The sequence below is a fragment of the Artemia sp. Qi Xiang Cuo genome, chromosome 9 (assembly GCF_049724085.1).
Source record: "Artemia sp. Qi Xiang Cuo chromosome 9, ASM4972408v1, whole genome shotgun sequence".
Lineage (NCBI taxonomy): Eukaryota > Metazoa > Arthropoda > Branchiopoda > Anostraca > Artemiidae > Artemia > Artemia sp. Qi Xiang Cuo.
Window position 1 is genome coordinate 20364919 of NC_142802.1, and position 27236 is coordinate 20392154.

The 27236-nt window shown below is 34.8% G+C and overlaps 2 protein-coding genes across 6 annotated transcripts in view; one reads left to right on the plus strand and one right to left on the minus strand.

Annotated features, from left to right (window-relative positions):
• Positions 1-27236, minus strand: part of LOC148948425 (uncharacterized) — a 223088-nt gene that overhangs the window by 122689 nt on the left and 73163 nt on the right. The window lies entirely within an intron of this gene.
• On the plus strand, positions 978-26899 carry LOC148948426 (aldehyde dehydrogenase, mitochondrial-like). Its single transcript, XM_089093924.1, has 4 exons — positions 978-1094; positions 7595-7779; positions 9806-9972; positions 26718-26899. Exons 2-3 carry the CDS (start codon positions 7639-7641, stop codon positions 9953-9955), a joined length of 291 nt encoding a protein of 96 aa, XP_088950050.1. The 5' UTR covers positions 978-1094; positions 7595-7638; the 3' UTR covers positions 9956-9972; positions 26718-26899.

The window sequence follows — 27236 nt, forward strand, 5'->3', positions numbered from 1 at the left end:
TTAAACAGCCCCCGTGTTTCAATTTTAGTAAACAGTCAAACTTTAGCGTAAAAAATAAGGTATTGAGGAGGAGGCAACCCTTCATATATGGCATAATTTATGTTCGTTTTTCAAATAATGCAGGTAAATCTGGCTCACCCTCTATGAAATATACCTTCCCCCCCTCACGGAAAACTCCTCCGTGGAAATTATATAAAATTCCACGGAGAATTTTAATTATATATATATATATATATATATATATATATATATATATATATATATATATATATATATATATATATATATATATATATATATATATATATATATATATGTATATATTGAAAAATGGTTAAATGGGATTCTTTGACACGAATAGGACTATCTAGTAAGTAAAAAGTTATAGAAAATTCGTAAAGAGAATTAATCTAGAAAGCAAAGTAATGTGAATGACAGCATATTTTTTTAGCACATTGCATTAAAAGCATAGACAGAAGGTGCACCTTCTGCATACTCCCCCAGATTCCTCTAGGTTCCCTTGAGCCAGGGTGTGGCACCCAAGTCTCTGGGTCGACTCATGCTGAGCTTACAGATTCACGCTACTGACCACCGTTTAATCCAAATAACAAGCTGCGCCAGGATTTTAACCTTGTCCTGACAGACAGCCAGTTTTCATTCTAGCGCAACTAGCCACTCGGCTAGGACGGCTCTCTTTGAAACATGTGATAAGCTACTATAGATGACATTACAATGGGAACTTTTTATTTTAGCATCAATAAACAATAAATCGTACCGCGGACTATTCTAACTTTGAGAGAGGGTTGGGGGGGGGGGGGGCTTGGGGTTCGGCTACTTTAGGTTGAGTTAGATTAGAGACTATCAGGCTGAAATTTTCTAGTCTAATTAAAATAAAAAGCGTAATAATTACCAAGAGAAAAATCCTCATAAAAAATAGCAAAATTATAAAAAAAAAAACACAATTAAGTATAAAAAATTTCCTAATAAAAGTATTTAATCGAACTGAACCACTATGGCAACAAAATTCTAAAACTGTGATGAAGTGTAGCCGTGACTGTAGGGGAGTCATACATGTGATTCTTTTAAACAGAGAAGTAAGTCTACTAATTAATTCAGTTAATTTTTAAATAGGTATGCTATAGTATTAATCTTGTCATAACTACGCTTACATCCTTACTTCTTGCGTACTGCTAAAAATACCTATTTTTAAACGATATAGATTTTTTTTCGATTAACATTTTAAATGCACCTTTTTTTATTATATTAAAGTATCATACATATCGAATGCTCTATTATTGGCCTTACTAATAAAGAACCAAGCCCAATATTTATAATTGAAATAACCTACTCGTGATGATACTCCCTTTCTCAGAGTCTCTCCGCCCCCCACTGTATGTAGGAAGGATGGAGCTGACTTTCAAGTTGTTGTGTAATTTTTCATATTTTTCTACATTTTGCATTTTTTATTTTTTTATTTATGCCAACTCTTCAAAATAAATTTTAGCAAGTGTGAGTGACTTCAATCCGATTGAAAAATAGTATTATTAGTTAGACTTATAATTATATCAACTTCAAGATAAAATTTAAATGATTCAGATCATAGGGTATAATAACCTCGCTCAGGAACGTAAAGTTTTATTGAAGGGGGGCGGGGGCACCTACCCAAAAGCGGGGGGGTCAACATTTTCTTGTGTTTTTGTATATTGCTCCAATTTTGGTGCATTTTTTAAAATTTCTTCCAAAATGCCCCCTCCCCCATTAAAATATACATGAGTGTCTTGAGATGTGTGTGTGCGTGGGGGGGGGGACTTGTAGAAAATAAACGGTGCTGGAATTTAATGAGAATGTAAAAAAACAAAACAAAAAAAACCACAAATTGGGGTTAGCTAAAACACTGGGAGGCATCTCCATTTCCAGTTTTAATTGTCTTTTATTACTTAAAAAAAAATCCTCGAAACAAGCTTTTCAAATAAAAGTAAAGAACTATATTAAACGAAAAAAGATCAAAATATAATCAAATAATCTACAAAGCGGAAAATTACTACAAATCAGCATCATAAATAAAAGGTACCCAAACCGAACATGAAGTAAAGATATAACAGCGCCAAACACAACAGAGGAGAAATGATCCTGAGCAGGACTCGCAAACTCTATTGCTTCTCAATGATAGAACATAATTTGCACTTTACTGAAAAAAATACAAACGAATGTGCATTTTCAGTTGAATATGCATATGCTGATATTTGTTCCTTAAAATCTTAATAATTTTTTATTTACTAAAGTAATAAAAGTGCAGTTTCCTTGCGAGGAAACTGCAAGGAAAGTCTATTTGTGGTTTTCAGAATATTTATATATCAGATGATGCTCCGCAATGTGTTCGAGAAGCACGAAAAAAGCTGATCTTGACTCGCATGAAGCTACGTGAACGCGGCATAGAAAGTTGGGTCTCTAAGTCCGTGCCCCCTGCTTGTTCATAAGGCGTCCAGATGGCTCAGTTACAAAGTACAATGCTGGTGAATTTGTACAGGAGCTTATTAATCCCCAAGATGGTGAAATGGCGACTAGCAGTGAGCGTATCCAAGCTGGTCGGAGAGGCGCTAGAGGTAGTGGAGTGGCGTTCTGAAATGATATTAGATGAAATTTCCCTTAGTCTGTTTGCTAGTGAAATATAATAAGTGAATATTATGTTATGGTGAAGTTAATAATCAGGTTCCCTGAAGTTAACATACCAGAGTATTAAAAAGTATGTGTTTTGACAATAAGCATGTTTTCGTTGTATCTTTTCGTTATTTTGATTTTTTCTATGTTTCTTTTGTTTTTTTTATATTACTTTCGTTCCGTTATATGATTGAATATTTGGGATTTCTGTTGCTGTGTACAAGTTCTGCCCTACATTGTGCGTTGAAATTTGATAATGGTATTAAATAAAGAGAGACTGGCGCTGCTTGAGAATAGTCACGTAAAGTTTGCGGATCGAATGAATGAGACGTTAAATCGAGAGTTTGATGGAGATGGGAATAATCAGGTTTGTTTGGAAAATTCTAAGTATGTATTTGCAAGTGATCTTAAGGATTATGTGACGCGGCGGGGGCCACAAACTCTACATATATGACATCTAAACTGCCGGGGGTTAAATAGTTCTCTACATTATATTTCAGAATTGTGTTAGGATCCGAATTTTGATGTGGTGGCGTTGACTGAGACATGGCTTCGGAACGATAATTCGTCTTTGTTAGATATTAATGGTTATGAATTTATTAATAGGAATAGGGAGACTCGACAGCATGGAGGATTAGCAGTTTATATTAAATCAGGTTTTGCAGTTAAGACTAGACAGGATATTTGCATTTATCGCGAAATGATTTTTGAGTCAATGGTGTTGGAAATAAGTAGAAATGGATCCAAGTTTTTGGTTCTTATTTTGTATAAGCCGCCTTCTGCTTCAGAGATAGAGTTTTTAGAGTTATTGGAGCAGCAATTGGAAATGTTGAATGTATCAGGTTGCCCAAGTTTCATAGCGGGTGATTTTAACATAGATATGATGGTACTTAGTAATCGTGCAACTACTAGTTTGTTAAATTTAATGTCTAGTTTCGGATTGTTCCCAGGTATAAATATTTGTACAAGGATTTGTAACACGTCAGCTAGTTTAATTGATAATATATTCACGAACGTGAATTTTTGGAAACCAGGAGTGCTGGTAAATGATGTTTCTGACCACTGTGGAGTGTTTCTTTCTGCTGAAGTGGACCATAATTATACAGCTGGGAGTTTTTGTAGCCCAATTGTACCGACTGTGGACGCGGATTCTCTTGTACGATTTAAGAATGAATTAGAGTGTATGGATTGGGAGTTTTTGAATGCAATAAGTGATCCGGATCTTAAATTTTGTAAGTGGTATGATCAATTGTGTAGTAGTCTAAGAGAAAATTGCCGGATGCGTAAAAAAAAACAAGAGTAAATATGATTCTGCAAGAAAACCGTGGATTACCAGTAGTCTTCTTAGATCTATGAAAAGGCGCCATGAATTATATAAAAAGAGTATAATTGAGGCAAGCGTACTAAACCAGCAAATTTATCGTAAGTATAATGTTGCTTTAAATAAATTATTGAGGAAGGCTAGAATTGAGTATTTAGCTAAAGAATTTAAGAAGAGTGAGGGTAACCCGGCAAAGACGTGGAGTCTCCTCAGGCCTCTTATTGGCAAGAGAAGAGTTACGTTGCCAAATCTTCAGTCAGATCAAACTCCAGTTCAACTTTCCAATCAGATGTGTGATTATTTTTCTAGTGTAGGTAATAATGTTGCCGGATCTATTTATTGCGATAGGAGTGATGGTACTTTTGATCAATATCTTCCTCCCAGTTGTGATACTTCTATTTTAATGACTAAAGTGACGGAAAGTGAAATAACAGATGTAATAATGGCTATGAAAAATAAAGCTTCAGGTGTTGATCTAATATCTATAAGAGTGCTAAAGTTTGTTCTTCAATGTGTTATTAAACAACTGGTTTCACTAATAAATGGTTGTTTTAAAAGTGGTGTGTTTCCAAAGTGTTTGAAACGAGCGAAGATTGTTCCAATATTTAAGGGGGGTGATAAAAATGATATAAGTAATTACCGTCCCATTTCGCTGCTACCAGTTATTGCTAGAATTTTCGAGAAGCTAGTATATATAGGCTAGAAAAGTATCTTGAAAAGAATTTGTTTTTTTATCAAAATCAATTTGGTTTCAGAAAAGGTTATTCTAGTGAGCATGCAATGTTGTTTTTGACTACATATGTTAATGATGCATTAGACAATAACCTTAAAGTTGCATCAATTTTTCTGGATATTGCGAAAGCGTTCGACACTGTATCTTATGATATTTTGTTAATGAAGTTAGAAAATTGTGGAGTTAATTTTTAAATAGGTATGCTATAGTATTAATCTTGTCATAACTACGCTTATATCATAACACTACTTGCGTACTGCTAAAAATACCGATTTTTAAACGATAGCGATTTTTCTTCGATAATCATTGTAAATGCAACTTTTTTTATTATACTAAAAGTATCATACATATCGAATGCTCTATTATTGGCCTTACTAATAAATAAGCAATCGCAATATTTATAATTGACATAGCTTACTCTAGATGATACTACCTTTCTCATAGTCTCTTATCCCACAACTGTATGAAGGACGGATGGAGCTGACCAGGGAAATCTTTGAATTTTTTGTTTAATTTTTCATATTTTTCTACATTTTGCATTTTTTCATTTTTTATGTATGCCAACTCTCCAAAATAAATTTTAGCAAGAGTGAGTCACTTAAATCCAAATTAAAAATATTACTATTAGTTATACTGAGAATTATATCCACTTCAATATAAAATTTAAATGCTTAAGATCATAGGGTATAATAACCTCGCTAAGGAACCTAAACTTTTATTCAAGGGGGGCGGGGGCACCTACGCAAAAGTGGGGGGGGTCAACAAGTTCTTGTGTTTTTGTATAGTGCTCCAATTTTGGTGCATTTTTCAAAATTTCTTCCAAAATGCCCCACCCCCATTAAAATATACATGAGTGTCTTGAGAGTTGTGTGTGCGTGGGGGGGGGACTTGTCAAAAAGACACGTTGCTGGAAAGTCATTCAAATGTAAAAAAAAAAAAAAAAAATTGTAAGATTTTTTTGGGGAAGCTTGTTCAGGCTCCTCTCTCTCCCTCGCATGATAGTGAAATCACAAATTTGGGATAGTGAAATTACTGTGATGCATCTACATTTCTACTTTTAATTTGTTTTTATTACTTAAAAAAAAATTCCTTGAAAAAAGCTTTTCAAAGAAAAGTAAAGAACTATATTAGACCAAAAATGATCAAAAATACAATCAAATAATCTACAAAGCGGAAAACTACCACAAATCAGCATCAATAAATAAAAGATACCCAAAACGAACAGGAATTAAAGATATAACCGCGTCAAACTCAAAAAGAGGAGAAATTACCATGAGCAGGACTCACAACCTCTAGTGCTTCTCAAGGATAGAACATAATTTGCATTTTACTGAAAAAAATACACACTATTATGCATTGTCAGTTGACTGTGCATATGCTGATATTTTTTACTTAAAATCTTAATAATTTTTTATTTACTAAAGTTATAAAAGTGACAAAATTCAAAAAAAAATTAAGTAAAGTGAAATTATTTTCTTTCATTGAGAAGGCATAGGGGTTGTGAGCCCTACTGATGTTAACTTCCATTAGACCATGTCTAAGGGAGGACGACTGAGATTTCCAAAAATCCTGGGTTTTGGCCATTCATATGGAGACAAGCAAAAAGCAAGTCGTCCCTAGATGAGATAGGTAGAGGTTATAAGATTGGGGGGAAAGAGGAGCGTGTGGAGCTATGTTGACATTAGACGGCTTGGTACTACACTCATTTGTGAGTAGTAGTAGTATTGTCATGAATAGTCCGAGGGGGTTAAGACATTTGATCAGCAACTGGCGAACAGCTCTGTGATTTTGTCTTATAGCTATAATGAACCAAACTCTCTGGTCTTTCTTTAGACTTCGGTCCCTGGTTTTACAAAGAGCTCATCCTAAATATAATCAAGCACAATATGGTTTCCACATGTTTATTTTCTGTTTGATGAATAAACTTTTGACAGAATACACTACTAGTCTTGCAAATGTGCTGCAGTATGTGTTTGCGGTGTTAAACTTTAGAGCTGAATCTTTAAATATAATGATCTGAAAAATTTGCGAATATCTTTCTTGTGTCAATGTTTAATGAGATATATCTACAATATATTTTTCTCTGACTCTGAGCTGTAATACTTCCAGTTTCGTAATGGCCCCTGGTCGTCCCTTTTCGTAAAATGGACATAGTTATTTCAAATTCATTTATAAATATAATTTTAATAAAAATGTCAGTACCTAATGTTTATATTATAAATTTTCTTTTATTAATTGTAACAACTGCTGTAAGGTGCAAAAGAGGTGTATCTGTAAATGTATTAAGCATTTTTCTATATAACTGCATTTTATATATAAAGTGTTGCCAAAAATTATGTGTATATTTTAAAATAGTGATACAAATAATTGAATAAATTGTTTCTGTAGTAGCACTTTAGTACTATGGTGCAAAAATTCATATTCATTTTAATTAGCCAATAATATTAGCCCAATCTTGTTTATTATTGCCACTTTTTAGTAGTATTTAACAGTATCTGGCTTGACTTTGACCTTTATGTCTTTCAATAACTCCGACTTTAGAGGGTCTTACATCATTTCTGTTACTCCGACTCCACTCAGCAAAAATTTGCTTGAACTCTGATACCAACCCTTTAGGTGCAAAACTATTTAAATTTTTTAATTTTGATTCCTCTTTTTTTTCTCTTGATCTCACAATAGGATAAAATTTTGCCAAAAAAAAACAAAAAAAAGTGTTTTAAATAAGAATAGTTATTGTTTATTATGTTTGAGTGATGCCACTATTTGGTGTTTCCTTCTAAAAATCACTATTGAATATAATATATGCTGTAAGATTTACTTGACCTTATTTTTGATTTTTGTGCATTATTTTTACGTTATGTAATATGTGTGCTATATTTTAGTTGACGAAGCTGTGGAAATCACGCATAATGCCCTCTTTGGCAACATGGGCCAGAGCTGTTGTGCTGGTTCTAGGACATTTATCCATGAGGCAGTTTGTGATGACTTTGTGAAGATAGCTGCAGCTGCTGCAATGGCTAGGATAGTCGGTGATCCGTTTGCTGACGACACTCAGCATGGCCCTCTAGTATGCTTTTCACTTTTATTCTCAGTTTCGATTCATTCACTTATTATTAAATTTATATATTTGAAATAGGCATAAAAATCCAATTCTGTTGATATATCTATTGATATCGAAATTGGTATTTATTTTTTAGAGTTTCGGTTACTATTGAGCCGGCGGGCTCCTTACTTAGCTCCTTGCTCCTGATATATATATATATATATATATATATATATATATATATATATATATATATATATATATATATATATATATATATATATATATATATATATATATATATATATATATATATATATATATATATATATATATATATATATATATATATATATATATATTATATATATATATATATATATATATATATATATATATATATATATATATATATATATATATATATATATATATATATATATATATATTTATATATTTATATATTTATATATATATATATATAAAAAGCTTATATATATATAAAAAGCATTCTTCCTATAAAAATTTTATATGCCCCCAGGGCATAACTTACAACCCTTGCCCTGAGGGCTGTGGGGGAGTGTCCTCCTCAAAAACATAATTTCTATTTGGAAATCCACAACACTGAACAAAATGGCTATTTAAAAATTTTGATTGGATGTGTTTGGGTAAAAGGTGGGTGAGAGAGGGGGGCTAGTTGCCCTCAAATCAATTTCGACTATTAAAAAGGGCACTATCCCTTTCACATAGATGCCCTAAAATCAATTTTTACTATTAAAAAGTGCACTATCAATAAAACTAACAACTATTAAATAAAAAATCCTTTTAATAATTTTGCTATCAAAAATATTTTCGGGTATAGGTGGGGGTAACAGGGGGGGGGGGGAGGGGGAGAGGTGCCCTCCAATCAATTTCGACTATTAAAAAGTGCACTAGCCCTTAGAATTTCCAATCGACTGAGCCTTTTTTGAAGTTTCTACGACAACGCCTTCTATAAAAACCTTATATGCCCCCAGGGCATAACTTACAACCCGTGCCCCGAGGTGTGTGGGGGAGTGTCCTCCTCAAAACGTATTTTCTATCTGGAAATCAACTACGCTGAACAAAATGACTATCTCAAAATTTTGATTGGATGTGTTTGGGATAATGATGGGCATGGGATAGAACTCTCAATTTCCAATCGAATGAGCCCTTTGAAGTTTCTACGACGACCCCTTCCATATGAAGTGCCCAGCTCTACAGGAAAAAATAATAAATAGTACATTGTGCCAACATCGTTCTCATATGCCCTCAGAGCATAACTTAAAACCCTTGCCCTGAGGGTTGTGGGGGAGTGTCATCCGCAGAAACATATTTTCTATCTTAAAATCAACTAATCTGAACAAATTGACTAGCTCAAAATTTTGACTGGTGGTGTTGGGGGGACTGATGGGCGTGGGGGGGGGGCTAGTTGCCCTCTACGCACTTTCGAATATTAAAAAGGGCACTAGCCACTCCAATTTCCATCGACTGAGCTCTTTTCGAAGTTTCTACGACAACTCCTTCGATACGAAGTGCCCGACTAAAGAAGAAGAAGAAAAAAATAAAAACACATTGTGCCCACATCTGTCTTTACTTAGGCAGCGCTAGCGCGCTGCCTCTTATTCTTTCTGACTATTTGTGCATTCCTTGACTAGAGAATACATCATTTTAAAATTTATATCCAATCATATTAAAAGCTTTTTTTATTGTTTGGTTTTAGGCAAAAATCCAACGACCCTCTCTTCTATGAAGGTCTAAATCGGGTCAAAACTCGGTAAATTTTCGTTGTAGAACTTTGGGAAAATTTCACTGTTTATTCCAAATTCTTCTTTACCGCTTTGACTTTAAATATGTTTATAATTGAATTGAAAATCATCGTGAAAATGACAAGTTCAGTCGTTGAATGGCAAGTTCAGGGAACTCTCAACTGCGCATATTTCAGATTAATTCTCATTGCTATAGATTTTTATTTGTTCCCCATCTTCCTCATTAAAAACCTATTTCTAGTAAGTTCTTCATTTTTTTTCAGCCAAATCAAAATAACAACAAAAAAAAACGAGAAAATAGCGACATTATTTCGCCATTTGTCCAGAAATACGACAGTCAAGTGAAGTCGGCAAACAATACAAATGTCTTCAACATGAGGAAATTAGAACAAGCTTGGATTGAAAGATACTAACTGCTACCTTTCCTATCGTAAGTGGCGTTTATGCTTTTACCGAATCTTTATTCCCTTAATGTATTGACATAGGTCAAGTTTTATACAATGATCACTTGTTTTCTGGTTGTTTTTCTTGAAATTGGTGCTAGGCTATGAACTAGGCCTAACTGATAATGGCAAATTAGTTAATTTTGAGCCTTTTCAAATGCTTAACTAAGTAGAAGGTAAATATATAGCAGCAACCCGGATGTAACCGCATGGTAGCAATTTACATATTTACTAAATATATTATTGTTGGAACACCCAAAGGCTTGCCTTTCATCAAGTATTATCTATCTTATGCTTACTAGGTTTAGTGCCTTTTAGATAGGCTATAGCTTATTGCTTTTTTTTGTGACTGTTGTCAAAACAATATCCACCTGACCCCCGTCTGGTAGGGAACCTGCCTATTCCCTGGAGTGATGCCGCTATTCCCCCCCCCCATACTCCCGACCCTACAAACATTGAGAATCGAAAAAGTGTAACAGCCCCCTCTAGACTACCATCAAGTACATCTATTTCTAGTGATGGTACTATGATCTCTGTAGGATCACCCCAGCAGAGTGACCCAAAGTGTCAGCTACCAGATGGTGTAAACCATCTGGCATGGGATGATTTCCAAGTTGTCCACAAAGATAAGAAAAATAATACCAAAAAACGTAAGGTTGATGGCCTTAGACTATCAGCAACTTCAGATGATTCAACAGCCCCAACACCTGGTAATGAAATATCAATCCCCATGTTTGCTGTAGTAATTTCACCAGCTAAGACAAATACAAATACCCCACTCCCAAAATTTGAACCCCAAAAACACATTGATTTTCTTAGAATGAATATTTTTAAGAAATCGAGAAAGGAATTGAGAAATGACCTATTCATTGATAGAAATGGAGAGGCTGAGGTATATGCAAATGATGCAGCTTGTCTGACCCCTTTACTGGATCTGAAACTGATTGGTAACATGTCAGTAACCTGCAAACCAAAAGAACAAATTCTTTAAAAAGAAACTAGGCTAGTCATTTATAATGTATCAAATCTATACGGGGATAGTGATATCCAAGAAGGCCTTACTGATAATGCCCTTTCGAACTACCAATTAAAGTCAACAACAAGACTTAAGAAAAGAAATGATAAAAATGAACTAGTACCTAGCAACTCAGTTCTGTGTATATTTGAAGGAGAGTATTCACCAGAAAAGTTATTCTTATTTGGGGGAAGAGTTGCCTTTAGACACTATGATGAAAAACCAATCCAATGTAAACATTGCTTAAAATTAGGGCACACACAAAAATTTTGCCCATTTGCCACAATTGATGTTTGTAAAAATTGCACTTTGAGGAGTCACTTGGAAACCAATTGCCAAAACCAAACAAATTGCACAAACTGTGGTGGTTCACACTTTTCTGAAAACAGAACTCTATGTGCCAAATACAAACAAAGAAGTCAGATTATAAAAATAGCTCAGGAGAAAAATATACCAGTACCTATAATTGCAAATGCTATTAGAAAAGAGACTAGACAACCTCAGCTAAACTTTTCCAACACACCCTCCAGAACATCAACTCCAGTCCAAGATCAGAGAAGACATCCACAGCAAGCATGGAAAAAATTACCGTCTACTAGCTTTAATGAGACTTACTCCCTGTCAACTACTGAGTCTCCCATAGGTTTGACTAGCCCTTCTTTCCCCAGACTTGACCAAAAATTAGGAAGACTTTCAACAGGTCCATCCCCTATGCAAACAATAAGACCAACCTCCTTATTTATTAAAGGCACTGAACCTCCCAGAAGAAATATAAAACCCCCAACACCTACAATTTTAGTTGGTAACCAACTTAGAAATTTGTCAAAATTCATTATTACCCAGGAACTTATTCGAACATCAAATTATGACATACAGATGAAAGGCTTATTAAGTGAGAAAGCACTAGAGAAGCACTTTCCAGAGTCCTTGCTGAAAGAAGTGTCACATGAATTTATGGAGCTAGTTGCTATAGTTGCTGCCAAAAATATTCAAATCCCCCAATGATTAAAAAAATGCCCACCCAACTGACTAACAAGATTAATATCAAAGATAAACTGATTGCACAGCATTGGAACACATTCTCACTTAATAAAATAAAAATAATGGAACTCTGCTCATATTTAAATAAAGAGAAAGTGTATATAATTTGCCTCCAACAAACAAATCTGAATAATATTAAACGAGTGGCCATACCTGTATCTAAATGCGACCGCAACGATAGAGATTCGGGCAGAAAAGGAGGGGGGGTGATTATTTTTATCAATGAGTGTTTAGTTCATTCACCATTACCACTATTGCAACATGATCACGAAGTCGATGTGGTGGGAGTATCAATTACTTTAAATTCAGGTGATACACTAAGAATTAAATCAATGTACAACCCAAAGGGTGACGTAGATGTGTTTAATATTTTATCAACTGAAGCAGAAGGGCAAAACCTCTTTATTTTTGGTGACCTAAATGCACACAGCCCACATTGGGAAGATGTTGAGCAGTCAAATCGAGCTAGGAAAAATGTGGAAAGACTGTTATTGGAAAATAATCACAAAGTAGTTCTAACACCATATAATTTACCAACATATTACAATTCCAAAAATAGCAAACAATCAACCATAGACATCCAACTAGGTCCTGATTTGGCTATTGATCAGGTGTCAATTAGTAGAGTACCAGATCTACATAGTGATCACTGTGCTATAAAGACAATTATCTCACACATGTCTTGTGAAACAAAACCACGTAAAAGGAAATTTATTAACAAGAAAGGTAAATGGCCAGAGTTCAAGCAAATGCTGCAAGAAGCTGATTATACTCTGCTGGAAAACTCTTTCCTAATTGATGATAAAGTGAATACCCTAACAAAAATTATCATGGATGCCGCCCAAAAAACAATCCCTAAGACAAACAATAATGATTGGACCTCCCGTGGCAATAAAAGAACTAAAGACTGGTGGAATGATTTATGCACTGCTGCAGTGGCAAGACACATAGCAAGAAAGGCATTCCAGAGACATCAATCAATGATGACGGCAATTGAATATAAATGCAGCTCGGCAATAGGGAAAAATATGTGTCTACAGGCTAAAAAGGAGACATGGGATAAATTTATAACTATAGTAGACCATCGCACTGCAGTACCTGAGATACACCAATATATAGGAAATATGACTGGCAGAAGAATGGCACTTGATGATTGCAAATATGAAATAATACACGGGGGTCAGCTGATAACTTCTGATAATTTAAAAACTGAGATTTCTGCAAAAACATGCATGAAGAATAACATAGAAGCTTTTTTCCCAAACCCACCTGTATGTGTCCTCTCTTCTGTAGCACAACATAAAAAGTCTTTAATATTTACCTTTTGAATTATTTGAGCTAGAGATAGCTATTGAAGAATGCAATCTAAATTTGGCACCAGGTCATGATGAGGTAACCATAAAGTGGCTGATTGAATCACCCCATGCCTTTTGAAAAAAACTTCTTGAAGCATGCTATATTTCATGGAGAGAAGGGAATTTCCCTGATCCCTCAAAAATTGCCCTCATTCACCCAATCCTCAAACATAGGAATTCACCCATAGACCCAATATATTAAAGACCAATATCAGTCCTCCTCACCATGGGCAAGATCTTCGAATGTATGATGTCAAAGAGATTAGAATGGTTCGCAGAGGTCAATCAAATGATACCCCAATCCCAAACAGGTTTCAGAAAGGGTCACAGTGCAATGGACAACATAACCAGGATTGAAGTAGACATAGCAGAAGCTTTGCAAAAGAATGAATATGGAATTGCTGTGATGTTTGATTGGAGAGATGCATATGGAAACGTCAAACACAAGAAGTTACTAGAAGTTAGGAATAATAAAAACTGTCCATCAATAGTGGTATCAATGATATATAATATACTTTGTGATCAATCTTTTCAAGTTCAGATAAATGACACCCTGTCTTCAAGAAAACAAGATAAAGAGGGTCTACCACAAGGAACTGTCATAAGTCCTCTTTTATTTACACTGTGTATTTCTGAATTAAAACTTAGGGTCAGTAAAAAAATGAAGAACTTGTTGATGATCTTCTGGTATGGAATAAACACAAGAGTATAATCTTACTCCAAAGCATAATCCAGGAAGACATAGATGATGTGTCTCTGTTTTATAAAGCTTTTGGTCCCAAAAACAAAGTCATTAATGTTTTATAACCGACAAACAACTCTCCCTACACCCTTAGTGATAGAAGGGAGCACAATAGCTTATTAGCCATCTGCCTGTCTACTGGTTATGATCCTTGACTGCCTTTTAAATGGGAAACCACTTGTGGATTGGCTTATATTTAAAATCTTAACACAACTCATCATCTTAAAGCGACTTGCAGGGTCTAAATGGGGATCCTCACCAAAATTGATTATTGATTTTTATAAACTGTATATTCGCTCAAAAATGGAATATGGCATTCATTTCCTCGTAAATGTTCCTGCAACTTTATTCAAAACCCTTGAGACACTCCAAAACTCAGCCATAAGAATTGCATTGGGACTGCATAAACATACTGCAGTAGATAAGCTAAAAGAGTTTTCTGGACTACCTGCTCTGAAAGAGAGCTACTATGCAGAGAAACTGTTACTTTACAAAAATACAATATTATGGTGATAAACATGCAGTCTTCCCAGCCACTTTTGCAAACCCTAGCAAGCCTCAGCACCATAAGTCTTCTTGGTGTCAGTACCTGAAAGATCATCCAAATTGGAGAAATGAACATGCAGATAGCTACATTTTTCCAAATTCCCGCCTTGGGAAATGGAGCCCCCTGACCCTGAGTGCCATCTCGCAACTGCTCCCGAAGGATAAACTTTTTATAGTGATCTGTTTTTTTGTCAGCTTTTTACCAATAAAGTTTGCTCACTATTTCCCAAGCATACTCTAGTTTATACTTATGGCTCAGTAAAGGGAACAAATCCAAGAGCAGGGGTTTGTATTCCGTATGTTTCCTTGAATATTTCTGTAACTCTCCCATCCAATACTTCTATTTTGTCAGCAGAGTTGTTTGCCCATCTAAAATAACAGGAAGTTATGGTCAACCTTATACCAGCCTCAAAAAAATTGTTAATTATCACAGATTCTAAATCTGCCCTCCAAAAAATAAAAAAAATAAATTATGAGGCTGCTGATTCAGATTTAAAATCTATTAGTGATTCTCTCCTAAGCCTTAAGAATATGGACACTTCAGTTTGCTTCCACCATATCCCTAGCCATAAAGAACTGACCCACAACATGACAGCCAATAGGCTAGCTAATGAAGGTGCAAATGCGTGCCCCCCTCCAGACTCAAAACTTGGAAACCTTCGAGACATTATAAAACACCGTGGAAAAACAAAGTGCACCCCATTCCTGAATTCCCCATTTCAATCAAGGGAGGATTCGGTGTGGTATTACAGGTTAAAATCTGGATACCTGTTGCTGAATTCTCTTCGATTCCAATGGAATCTCCATCATTCACCACTCTGTAGGTGGTGTAAAACATCAGTGGAAACCCCCCAACATATCTTTTTTGAGTGTTTAGTACTGGCACCACAAATCACTAAGATTAAACTAAGCTGCCAGAAAATGGGTGTTCCAGAATCATTTGATACCATCATCAATTTAAAACTCCATCCTAACACTGAGAGACCAATTTATAACTTGATGATTCAGATCATGAAGACAACAAGAGAACATTGATAGAATTCTACAGTGCAGAAGAGAGCGAGAATGAGTAGGAAGCGCCGTATTGGTACCGGCCGGCCTATGGCCTTAAATTGCTGGGGACAGGTAGCTCAGGTACTCGCGCTTCCCACAACCCATCATCAAAATTATGGCTTCAAATGACAAGCCTAGTGGAGTGTATTTTTAATTTTCAGGTGCTGCTTTTACAATGATATAGAATTACTGCTAACCATTTCAAAAACATAACTGAGCTGAAGAATAAGAAGGATTGAAGATACAAAATCAAAGGGGTGAAAGGACTTCATGGTAGTCCATATACCCACACACAAATTCTGGAATGGAATGGTAAAAAGCTGATAAAGTTCTACGAAATCATATTATTGAGTTAGGACAAAAGTGAATACACCATTCAATGCCTTTTCTTTATGCTGATTACGAATATAATAATCATTTCTATCAGAAATGAATTTCAGCCCCCCTTATATATGCCAATTCAGGGTTAGGTTAGGTTGGGTTGGGTTAGGTTAGCCTGGAATGTGATATGAAAAGCCCTACAGGGTTCTGAATTTCACCTGTCTTTATTGACAGATTCCTGAATCTGTCAGTAGAAGTTGTCAGTAAAGACTAGACTTTAAGATTTTGAGGTTTGTCATTGTTATTGTGAAGGCAAAATACACCCAATTTGTGCCGAATTTTTGGTAAAGTTCTACGAATTCATATTATTGAGTTAGGACTAAAGTGAATGCACCATTCGATGCCTTTTTTTATGCTGATTACGAATATAACAATCATTTCTAACAGAAATTAATTTCAGCCCCCCCCCCCTCTATAGGCGATACCTAACCAAACCCGGACTTGGCATATATGGGGGGGGGGGTTGGAAGTAAGTTCAGAGAGAAATGCTTATTATATTCGTAATCAGCATAAAAAAAAGGCATGGAATGGTGTATTCACTTTATTCCTAACTCAATAATATGATTTTGTAGAACTTTACCAAAAAGCCTACATACACAATATCATAATATAATTAGGACTGTTTAAAAGAAAACCTATTAAGAAAATAATTCTTAGACCTACTTCATAAAAGGCTATGCAGAAAAGTTGTTGCTGACCTAGTCATTTATGTAAGGATTTCACTTTATTTTACTCTCCCCCTCAGGGTTGCCACCCTGATCTGGAAGAATTTACTAAATTGGAGAGGAAAAATTTACTAGATCGCATCTGTTTTTACTAAATGCCCAAAAAATTTTTTTGCGCATGCTTTTGTAGCCGCACGCACACCATCAAGCATCGATTTTTACTATACGAGGATAATCAGTACGATTTTCACAATCTTTTTTCCTTTTTTTCCCTCTTTTTCTCTTTTCTTTTGTTTTCACAGTATGATTGAAAATTCTGGAAACATGTATGTTCAAAAATTTTTTTTTTGGATTATTTGGATGTACTACTGGATAGTCATCATATTCCAGATGCAGTGTATACAAGACGTCAAACAATAGTCAGGACTCTTGGATTCTGGAAATTCTGCTGGTGAAGCCTGGCTTTAAATTTATCAATGTTCTTCAGGTCATAAAATTCAGATATATTGAAAAAGTAAAAAACAATCTACAAAGACAAACAGCGACAACTCATCATGAAGCAATTCAGACGATGAAGTGCTAAGAATCTGAGGCGTGTTTGAAAGTGACAGCATTTGAAATTTGTCCCCCAGTTTCCGTTTTTAGGTTTGAAATCTAAACCATTCAATTTTACAGTTTTAGGAGGAAATTTGCCAGTTTTAAAACAATATTTGGGCTGGTCTTTAAGTTCGGGATAAGCTGCTTACAAAGATGTCTGGCAGATTTTAAAGCAATTAATTTATGATTTTTTTTAACTGATTTTTTCTGGATTCTTTCTCGTTCGTATTCTAGGGAATCAAAAAACCAATTTAATCTATGTCACTTCAAAATGGAAACAACATAATCGGCTACCGGTTTAGTTGTAAAATTATGTAAGTTAAAAAGTACACCTCAAATTGGACTAGGGCTGCCAAGAAAAAGAAAACATATTAATTAGTTTAAAAAATACCATTTTGTCAATAGTCTTCAGGTCAGGTAAATCATACGAATTTAATAGTAAAAAGAAAAACATGTAGTCATAATTAAAAAAGTCGCACTTAAAAGGCTTTACTCGTCCTTATCCAAATTTAAAGCATTGACTAGTGTCAAATTCTGACTCAAGGGATCCACTTGTTTCCATTTCTTGGTAGCCCGAGTCAAATCGCTGGGGATCACCCTGTCATGGACTCTACTTGACAATCTGAGGACAAGTTGCTTTGGTTTCATAAGAGCCGAAACTGTCAAGATATTTAGCTTATTCCAATTTTTGGTTTTAATGACGGACAAAATCGAGAACTGTCTCTCTGCTCCAGCACTTGAATGGGGCAAGCTGCAGAGAGTCAGAAAGAACTTTGGCAAGTATGGAAACAGTTCATGCCCAGCAGCGTCTTTAAAAAGGGACAAAGCTTTCCAAAATTTGCATGGATTTTTGAGGTCCAACTGTGAAACGTGACGGAGAATCGTTTTCCTCCGAGATCGTTTTCTTCCGTTTAATTAACGCAAACTCAAGTTTGCGTTAGTTAAACTTGCTCATACCGCAGTTTTGGATCAACCTATTTTGCCCCCCTCCCCCCTAATTTTTTTGTGGATCAACCTATTTTGCGCCCCCACCCCCTAAAAAAAACCATGATCCTCCCCTGTGCAGACTGAAACCAACTGTCAAATCATTCAGAAGAGAAGAATCACTTAAGTTCGTACCAATCACCTAACACAGAGGTCAGCAGCCCTTTTAGTTTAGAGACTCAAATATAAACAATGGAACGACTATTTAATATTTGAAAACAATGAATGTTTATTAATGTATCAAACCTATATCATAGCTTTAGACCTTGACTCAATTACGAGTGCCCCAACCGCAATTGCCCTAACCCACACATATTAGTATTTATGTTAGTTCTACCCTATGATGAAAGGATGATAAACTTTCTATCTACAAGTAAAATGAATCATTTTATGCAATTCTGAAAAAAGATATAATAAGCATTTCTATCGGAAATAAATTTCAGCCCCCCCCCCTATATATGCCAATTCAGGGTTAGGTTAGGTGGTAAATATCTACAAAATCATATTAATTAGTTAGGTATAAAGTGAATAAACTATTAGATGCCTTTTTTTATGCTGATTACTAATATAATAAGCATTTCTATCGGACACTATTTTCAGCCCCCTCTCCCTATCTAGGTTATTCCTCAACGAACCCTGAATGGGCATATATAGGGGGGGGCTGAATTTCATTTCCGATAGAAATGCTCATTATATTTATAATCAGCATAAAAAAAAGGCATCGAATGGTGTATTCACTTTAGTCCTGACTCAGTAATATGATTTGGTAGATATTGACCAGGTATAGCCTATATAAGGGGGGGGGGCTGAAATTCATGTCCGAGAGAAATGCTTATTATAGTCATAATCAGCATAAAAAAGGCATCGAATGGTGCATTTATTTTATTCCTAGCTTAATAATATGATTTTGTAGATATTGACCTAAATGTTACTTTTACTATATATATACTCTTACTTTATATATATATATATATATATATATATATATATATATATATATATATATATAATATATATATATATATATATATATATATATATATATATATATATATATATATATATATATATATATCTATATATATATTACTTTTCTACTTACTTTCAATTTCTCTCAGCAGGCTCCTTTTTCCTAAATAGTAATTTTCAGACTGAGGAGATTCACCTAATCACCTTGGGTGGCTTTTGTTTTGATTCCAATAGATTCCTAATCAACACAAACCCAAGTGTCATTACAGCTTCATTTTTAGTTGGTAAGATTTGATACACAGAAAGATGATTTTGTCAACCTTAGACGCCGGCAGTGAAGTGTCTGTTTATAAAAATAGGTGACTGCTTGTCTCTCTCTTAAGAGACAGACAAGCAAAAATTGTAAATTGTCATATATTTACAATAATTTTTTTCCTTGAATTCATTGAAAATAAAAAAAAGTTTTGTTTACTATAAATCATGACTTTTTACTAGTTTTTACTAGATTTCGTGAAATTTACTAGATCCTCTAAATTTACTAGATTTTTTTTACTAGATCTAGTAAAATCCTACTGACGGTGGCACCCCTGCCCCCCCCCGGCAGTTTAAAATATATAGCACAAGTTGTATATTTCCCATGCATTTTTCTGTTTCTTGATTTCATCAGCATAAATATCAATCAATTCACATAAATGACCTAGGCTAGGCCTACAATAAAGTGTTTGATGCCTTTTTTATGCTCTTTCAGAATTTAATAATCTCTTCCTTACAGGTTTAATTTTGACATAGCCTTCTTACCCTTTCCCAAATATAGGCTTAGGCTATGGTCCATAGCCTATTAGGTTATATATTTCCCATGCATTTATTGGTTCTTGGTTAAATTTTTCACAGTTCATTTTGTTTACTTACAAATAAAGTAAAAACACCACTTGATGCCTTTTTTATGCTCTGTCCAAATATGATAATCATTTTTGTTGGAAATGGAGTTTGCTCCCACCCCGATATATACCAATTCGTCCGGCGGCCAGGGCCAGGGCAAACTTTTCGGCCGGCGGCCCGGGCAGAAACAGACTCGCCTTAGTCTGTTGATGAAACTCCGGACCAGACCTTTCAGGCCCTCGTCCTTGCCCTCTCGGATGCTTTTCACTTTTAGTCTCAGTCCACGTGTCTGTTTCTTGTCCATCTTTTTGTGCTTTTTCTCTGTCTGTTTTCGAAAAAGCTACAAAACTTCAAAGTAGAAATGTATTAATTTCTGCTTCTGAGATGGGGGACTTCTTGCGCCACCATTAAGATACGTATAGTGCCATCTTTATTGTTGGAAGGCCGAAATCGGGGCACTTGGGCCTGTTCGACCTCCAGACCTTTCTCTCCTCCCGTGTTTTAATAAAATCTTGTGCCTCTTTTGAATAATGAGTGTTCGGGGACTAGTTATGGAAAGATCCTAATGGTTAGATGTTTGTTAAAAATCAAGAGAATTGCAGTGTGAGTGTTCTAAATCAATACAAATCATCTTTTATAATCCTCGGAGTAATTTTGATTAGAAATTTTAAGTTTTAGTGCTCTTTTTAAGAGTCAAAATTGATAGTAGGGCAACCAGGAGGGGATCCAACCCACTTCTTTCCTAAAAACATTCGATTAATATTATGAGATAACAATTTTATTCAAAATGGTCCAATAGTCAAATGATAATACCTCCTGGGTGAATATACCTCCCATGTGCCAGGGAATAGGCTTGAGGTTCTGAGAGTTGCGATAACAATTTTATTCAAAATAGTCCAATAGTCAAATGACTATACCTCCTGGGTGAATATACCTCCCCCCTTCCACATCTGCCAGGGAAAAGGCTTGAGGTTCTGAAAGTTGCGCATTGTAAACGTATAAGGCTTTTGGAAAAAGTGGGACATATTTGATCCTGGGTCTCCTTATAAGCTTGGTGTATTAACGTAAAATTTTGAGGAAATGTTGGTTGGGTTGGGATGCCGAAAACAATTAAAACCCATTATATACGTTATGGTTGTCAAAAGGTCGTATTGTCAGTATATAAGGGATGACTGATGGTATTAAGTTTAAACTCTTAGGATATTTCCGTTCCCTAACTCATAGAGTATTTCCATCTTTTGAATTCCAAGCTGGAGTCTATTTGAGGGAGGGAGTGCGTTTGACAGTTAGTAAAGTATATAGAAAGGGTTGAGGATCGAATTGATTATAGGCTCCTCCAGCCAATAGTAAGTTGTTGTTTTTTTCGTTGTGTAAGGGGGCATGGCCATTTGAGGCCCAAGCCTTGACATAGAGATTTCGTGGGCACGGCCGTCATAAATTCCAATTAAAATTACATGTAAATAACCGCTAATGATTTAAGAATATCTTATTTACATCGCCTTTTTTCCCTTCTCGACAATACCTTTCATTTGCATAAAAAAGGCTAATGTCTTGATGAATTTTTAATTTAAGCCATAAAACTAGCTTTTAGGAAAGCACAAATTATAATCTTGCCTTTGGGAGTTTAAAGGGCTTCAACACTAGCCCTATTAGTGGTAATTTGCCCTACATTTGAGTTTGGCTTCATTGTTCAGTGTAAGTTTTGTTTTTATAGCTCTCATTGCTTCATTCAGTGTCGTAGAGGCTAGCGTACTCTCACTTGCACTCCAAATGTGTTAATTTTTCAAACGAAAATATATTTGCTTAGTGCCAATAGTCTGTGCGAGTCATTGCATGGGATAGTTGAATCTGTCCCGTTGATTTTCAATTTATGGGTACTATGAATTTAGTTTTGGGATTCCATTGGATTGATTAGCCCACGCCGATACTGGTTGACCTATTTTGTGTATATACGTTTTATAGTTAGTTCATCCCGGTGGTTCGCTAGTCATCTTAGAACTTAGACCGAGTCCGTTGAGCTCGGCCTGGACGAACACTATGTACGATTCACAATATTTATATCAGAAATGTCAATTATATATATATGTATATACGAATAATCGTATATACATAAATTAAGGAAAAGCCCCCACATATACGAAATAATGCTGTGCGTTTTAATTTTTAATGTCGCTCCTTACTTTCAGTTAAACAAAAAATTGTTTTGTATTTAGTTTCTGAATGTTTTTCAACTAATGCAGGTTCGATTTTGGCTCACCGTGCATTAACAATTAAAACACAATTTGCATATTAATTTTGGCCGATTTATTCCGGATATGAAGTGTCGCCCCCTCCTCAATACCTTGCTCTTTAAGCTAAAGCTGTTAGCAGTTTTAAAAAAGCTTCCTGTTCTAATTAAACAGCCCCCGTGTTTCAATTTTAGTAAACAGTCAAACCTAAGCGTAAAGAGTAAGGTATTGAGGAGGAGGCAACTCCTCGTATATGGCATAATTTATGTTTGTTTTTCAAATAATGCAGGTAAATCTGTCTTACCCTCAATGAAATATACCTTCCCCCCCTCACGGAAAACTCCTCCGTGGGAATTATATAAAATTCCACGGAGAATTTTAATTATATATATATATATATATATATATATATATATATATATATATATATATATATATATATATATATATATATATATATATATATATATATATATATATATATATATATATATATATATATATATATATATATATATATATATATATATATATATATATATATATATATATATATATATATATATATATATATATATATATATATGTATATATTGAAAAATGGTTAAATGGGATTCTTTGACACGAATAGGACTATCTAGTAAGTAAAAAGATATAGAAAATTCGTAAAGAGAATTAATCTAGAAAGCAAAGTAATGTGAATGACAGCCTATTTTTTTAGCACATTTCATTAAAAGCATTGACAGAAGGTGCACCTTCTGCGTACTCCCCCAGATTCCTCTAGGTTCCCTTTAGCCAAGGTGTGGCACCCAATTCACTGGGTCGACTCATGCTGAGCTTACAGAGTCACGCTACTGACCCCCGTTCAATCCAAATAACCAGCTACGCCAGGATTTGAAACCCTGTCCTAGCGGACAGAAAGTTTTCAATCTGGCGCAACTAGCCACTCGGCTAGGACGGCTCTCTTTGAATCATGTGATAAGCTACTATAGATGACATTAAATTGGGACCTTTTTATTTTACCAAATCTCAACAATAAATAGGAATGAGTAATAGTATGACACTGTTAGAGGGTTGGGGGGGGGGGCGGGGGTGTCGGATACTTAAGTTGGTGTTAGTTTGGATACTAAAAATCAACAATTTTCGTTTCTATTTAAATTAAAAAGACGAATAATTAAAAAAAAAAAAATACAAATAAAAAATAAAACAATTAATAAATAAAATACAAAATTAAATATCAAACAGTTAGTAATAAAATCATTTGATCGACCTAAACCACTATGACAACAAAATTCTAAAACTGTGATGAAGTGTAGCCGTGACTGTAGGGGAGTCATACATGTGATTCTTTTAAACAGAGAAGTAAGTCTACTAATTAATTCAGTTAATTTTAAAATAGGTATGCTATAGTATTAATCTTGTCATAACTACGCTTATATCATAACACTACTTGCGTACTGCCAAAAATACCGATTTTTAAACGATATCGATTTTTTTTCTATTAAAATTGTAAATGCACCTTTTTTTATTATATTAAAGTATAATACATATCGAATGCTCTATTATTGGCCTTACTAATAAAGAACCAAGCGCAATATTTATAATTGAAATAGCTTACTCGAGATGATACTCCCTTTCTCAGAGTCTCATAGACCAAACATGTATGAAGGAAGGAGGGAGCTGACTTTCAATTTGTTGTGTAATTTTTCATATTTTTCTACATTTTGCATTTTTTCATTTTTCATGTATGCCTACTCTCCAAAATAAATTTTAGCAAGTGTGAGTGACTTCAATCAAATTGAAAAATAGTATTATTAGTTAGACAGAGAATTATATCCACTTCATGATAAAATGTAAATGCTTCAGATAATAGGGCATAATAACCTCGCTAAGGAACCTAAACTTTTATTGAAGGGGGGCGGGGGCACCTACGCAAAAGTGGGGGGGGGTCAACAATTTCGTTTGTTATTGTATAGTGCTCCAATTTTGGTGAATTTTTAAAAATTTCTACCCACCGGCCCCCTCCCCCATTAAAAAAGAATTGCGGGGCTTCAGATGTGTGTGTGCGTGGGGGGGGGGGGGAATTTGAAAAAGTAACGGTGAGGTAAAGTAATTCAAATGTAAAAAAAAAAAAAATTTTAATATTTTTTTGGGGAAGCTTGTTTAGGCCCCTCCCTCTCCCTCACATGATAGTGAAATCACAAATTTGGGGATAGCGAAATCACTGGGAGGCATCTCCATTTCCAGTTTTCATTTGTTTTTATTAATTAAAAAAAAATTCCTCGAAACAAGCTTTTCAAAGAAAAGTAAAGAATATATATTAACAAGGAAATTTTGCTTTGTGTAATGACATCCCTAAGTCACCCGGACTATATTAGTCGAGATGATTCATATATTTTTTAATGATGTGTTCATCTACATTTGCATACGTGTTTTCTCCCTCCCTCTCTCCTAAAATCTCGGGTTTCTTCGCGTTTTTGCCGATAAATGTTTTATAGTTCATATCTAATTCACCTATTTTTTGTTTTTGATCCACCTTATGTAATCTCTCGAGGGGACTTAGATAAACAAAAATTTTGGTTTTGAAGAGGGGGTGTTGATTTGAATTTTCGCCATTCCCGAAAAACTGACAAGTTATTGCGTCAGATGTGTTTCACCATTCACTGGGAAAATCCTTTGATATAACTAGAAAGAAGGTTTGTCCAAAGAACTACTACTCTCCTCTTTTTATGAAAATTGAATTCTGTGAAAAATGAAGATTTCAGCTTCAAAGATATTTTTAGGGAATACATGCGTTTCTGTGGGTAATAATATATGCTTCTTTGTCTTTCACCATCCTACATATTTACATATCTCTTATTTAGTTTTAAATGACGCATATGAAGTTAGGAAGTTTTGTCGAACTTCTGTTCTTTTGAAGCAACTCGATGGGAAAATCAATCATTTTCTTGTTTTGGTGCTCCCATCTCGTCACATAGAAATTTTTTCATATTTCATGTGAATTTGTTATCCCTATCCCCCCCCCCCCCAAAAAAAAAAAAAAACAATAAAGAAGTAACTAGGTCTTGTAAATCTATAAAAATTTTAACCATCCCACTTTCCTCAAAAAGAAAAATTAAAGGAGTTGAATTCTTGTACTTGAAGTTAATCCATAAGGTATCAAATCTTACTTTAGGCAAATTTGGAGAGGCATTTGAAGAACTTGCTTCTCTTTATGCGGACAAGGCCCAGATTTAGATGAAGAGAGATCTCAGACTTATCAAGCATGTGAGGCCCTTCCATTCCCAATTCCTTATCATACAACAGATAATAAAAATATATGTTAAATATAATATGCTGTGAATAAGCATGGTTCATTTTATAGTCATCCCTGGAGAAATCTGGGGAAGGTAAGCAGGAAGGGTGTGGGAAAGCACAGGATGGCTGGCCCCCCCCCCCCATTGTACTTCCTGGCTGAAGGGCCACGAAACGGACATCAGCACCCCCGGTTTGGACCTTAAGGGTCTAGTGCCGTCACACTTACTTACATCCCTGTCATTTGAAATTTAAGTCTAAATACAGACAACCTGTGACAATTTTTGATTTTTTTATTATAATTACCCGTATTACTATGGTATATGATAAATCTATGCATTATTCAACTAACGTTTAAAAAAAGATTCGTGAATACAAAGTGTTTGGTTAGCTCTTTTTTGTGTTATGCTTTTGCTAATAATTCCGACCATCATCGGGATCTTCCTCTGGATTTCTTATTATACGCACGTTTTTTTTGTTTTTTTTTGTACCGGTGTTTTTAATATCAATTTAAGATTAAGAGAAAGGTTTTTATGAGAAATAGTATTTTTACCTGCATTTTACGGTAGATCTAAGAATAGACGAAAGTTTTCTCCAAAACTTCGTTTCAAAACCGTAGTAATCCATCGGGGGTCTTAAAAGGTTGAGTTACCTGGTGAATTTTTCGATGAAAGTCAATTCTCATTGATAACTATTTTTCTGAATACGGTTTTGATCACACATAATTGCGATTGCTGTATTTAGGAAAAGTGTATGTATTTTTTAAGTTACTAACATTCTTTATATTAGATAGATATGATTCGGAAGGTATTGTTCAGTATGTCTTTGTATTAAAAAATTCTGAAATTTCTTTCTCTCCTTAGACGATATTCTTTTGTATTCTGTGTGCCTTGTTCGTAGACATATTACATAGATATAGAGGGCCAACTAACTAAGGATTGATGGAACTGAAATATTTTTTATTGATTTGAATTATTTTATAGCTGTTAGAGCCATCGACTGCCAAAATCTTTTGGTGTCAGGAAAAATGAATTCGAGTCCCAAAGCCTGCTGGTGAGAAAATACGAGTATCAGTCCTCTCTGTCTACTTAATATCAAATGGGCCTTGTTTGACAATCATATGCTGTGATTCTTGTAACTGAAATCAATAAAACATATATATGAGTATTCTCTACTGTTTAAGTAAAAGAAATATAATGTTTAGTAAACATAGGCTCGACATTCTAATGACGGTTCAAGCACAATTCTGAAAATTTTTGTCTAGCGTATAGTAGTGTAGCCAGAAGGCAATTCTTGAGTCAGTGTCTCCTCCTTCCCTGATGTGAAAAACTAAATAGAAACATCTACTTTTCAATTATATTGTGCCCTTAAAGACATATTTTATAGTTCCTCCTCTCCCCTCCAATGAGAACTCCCAAATTCAAATTCTGACTACGTCCCAGTAGACTCGGCCTTGATTGTAATTATAAAGGTTATGTTTGTTTCGCTTTGTTTTTCGCTTG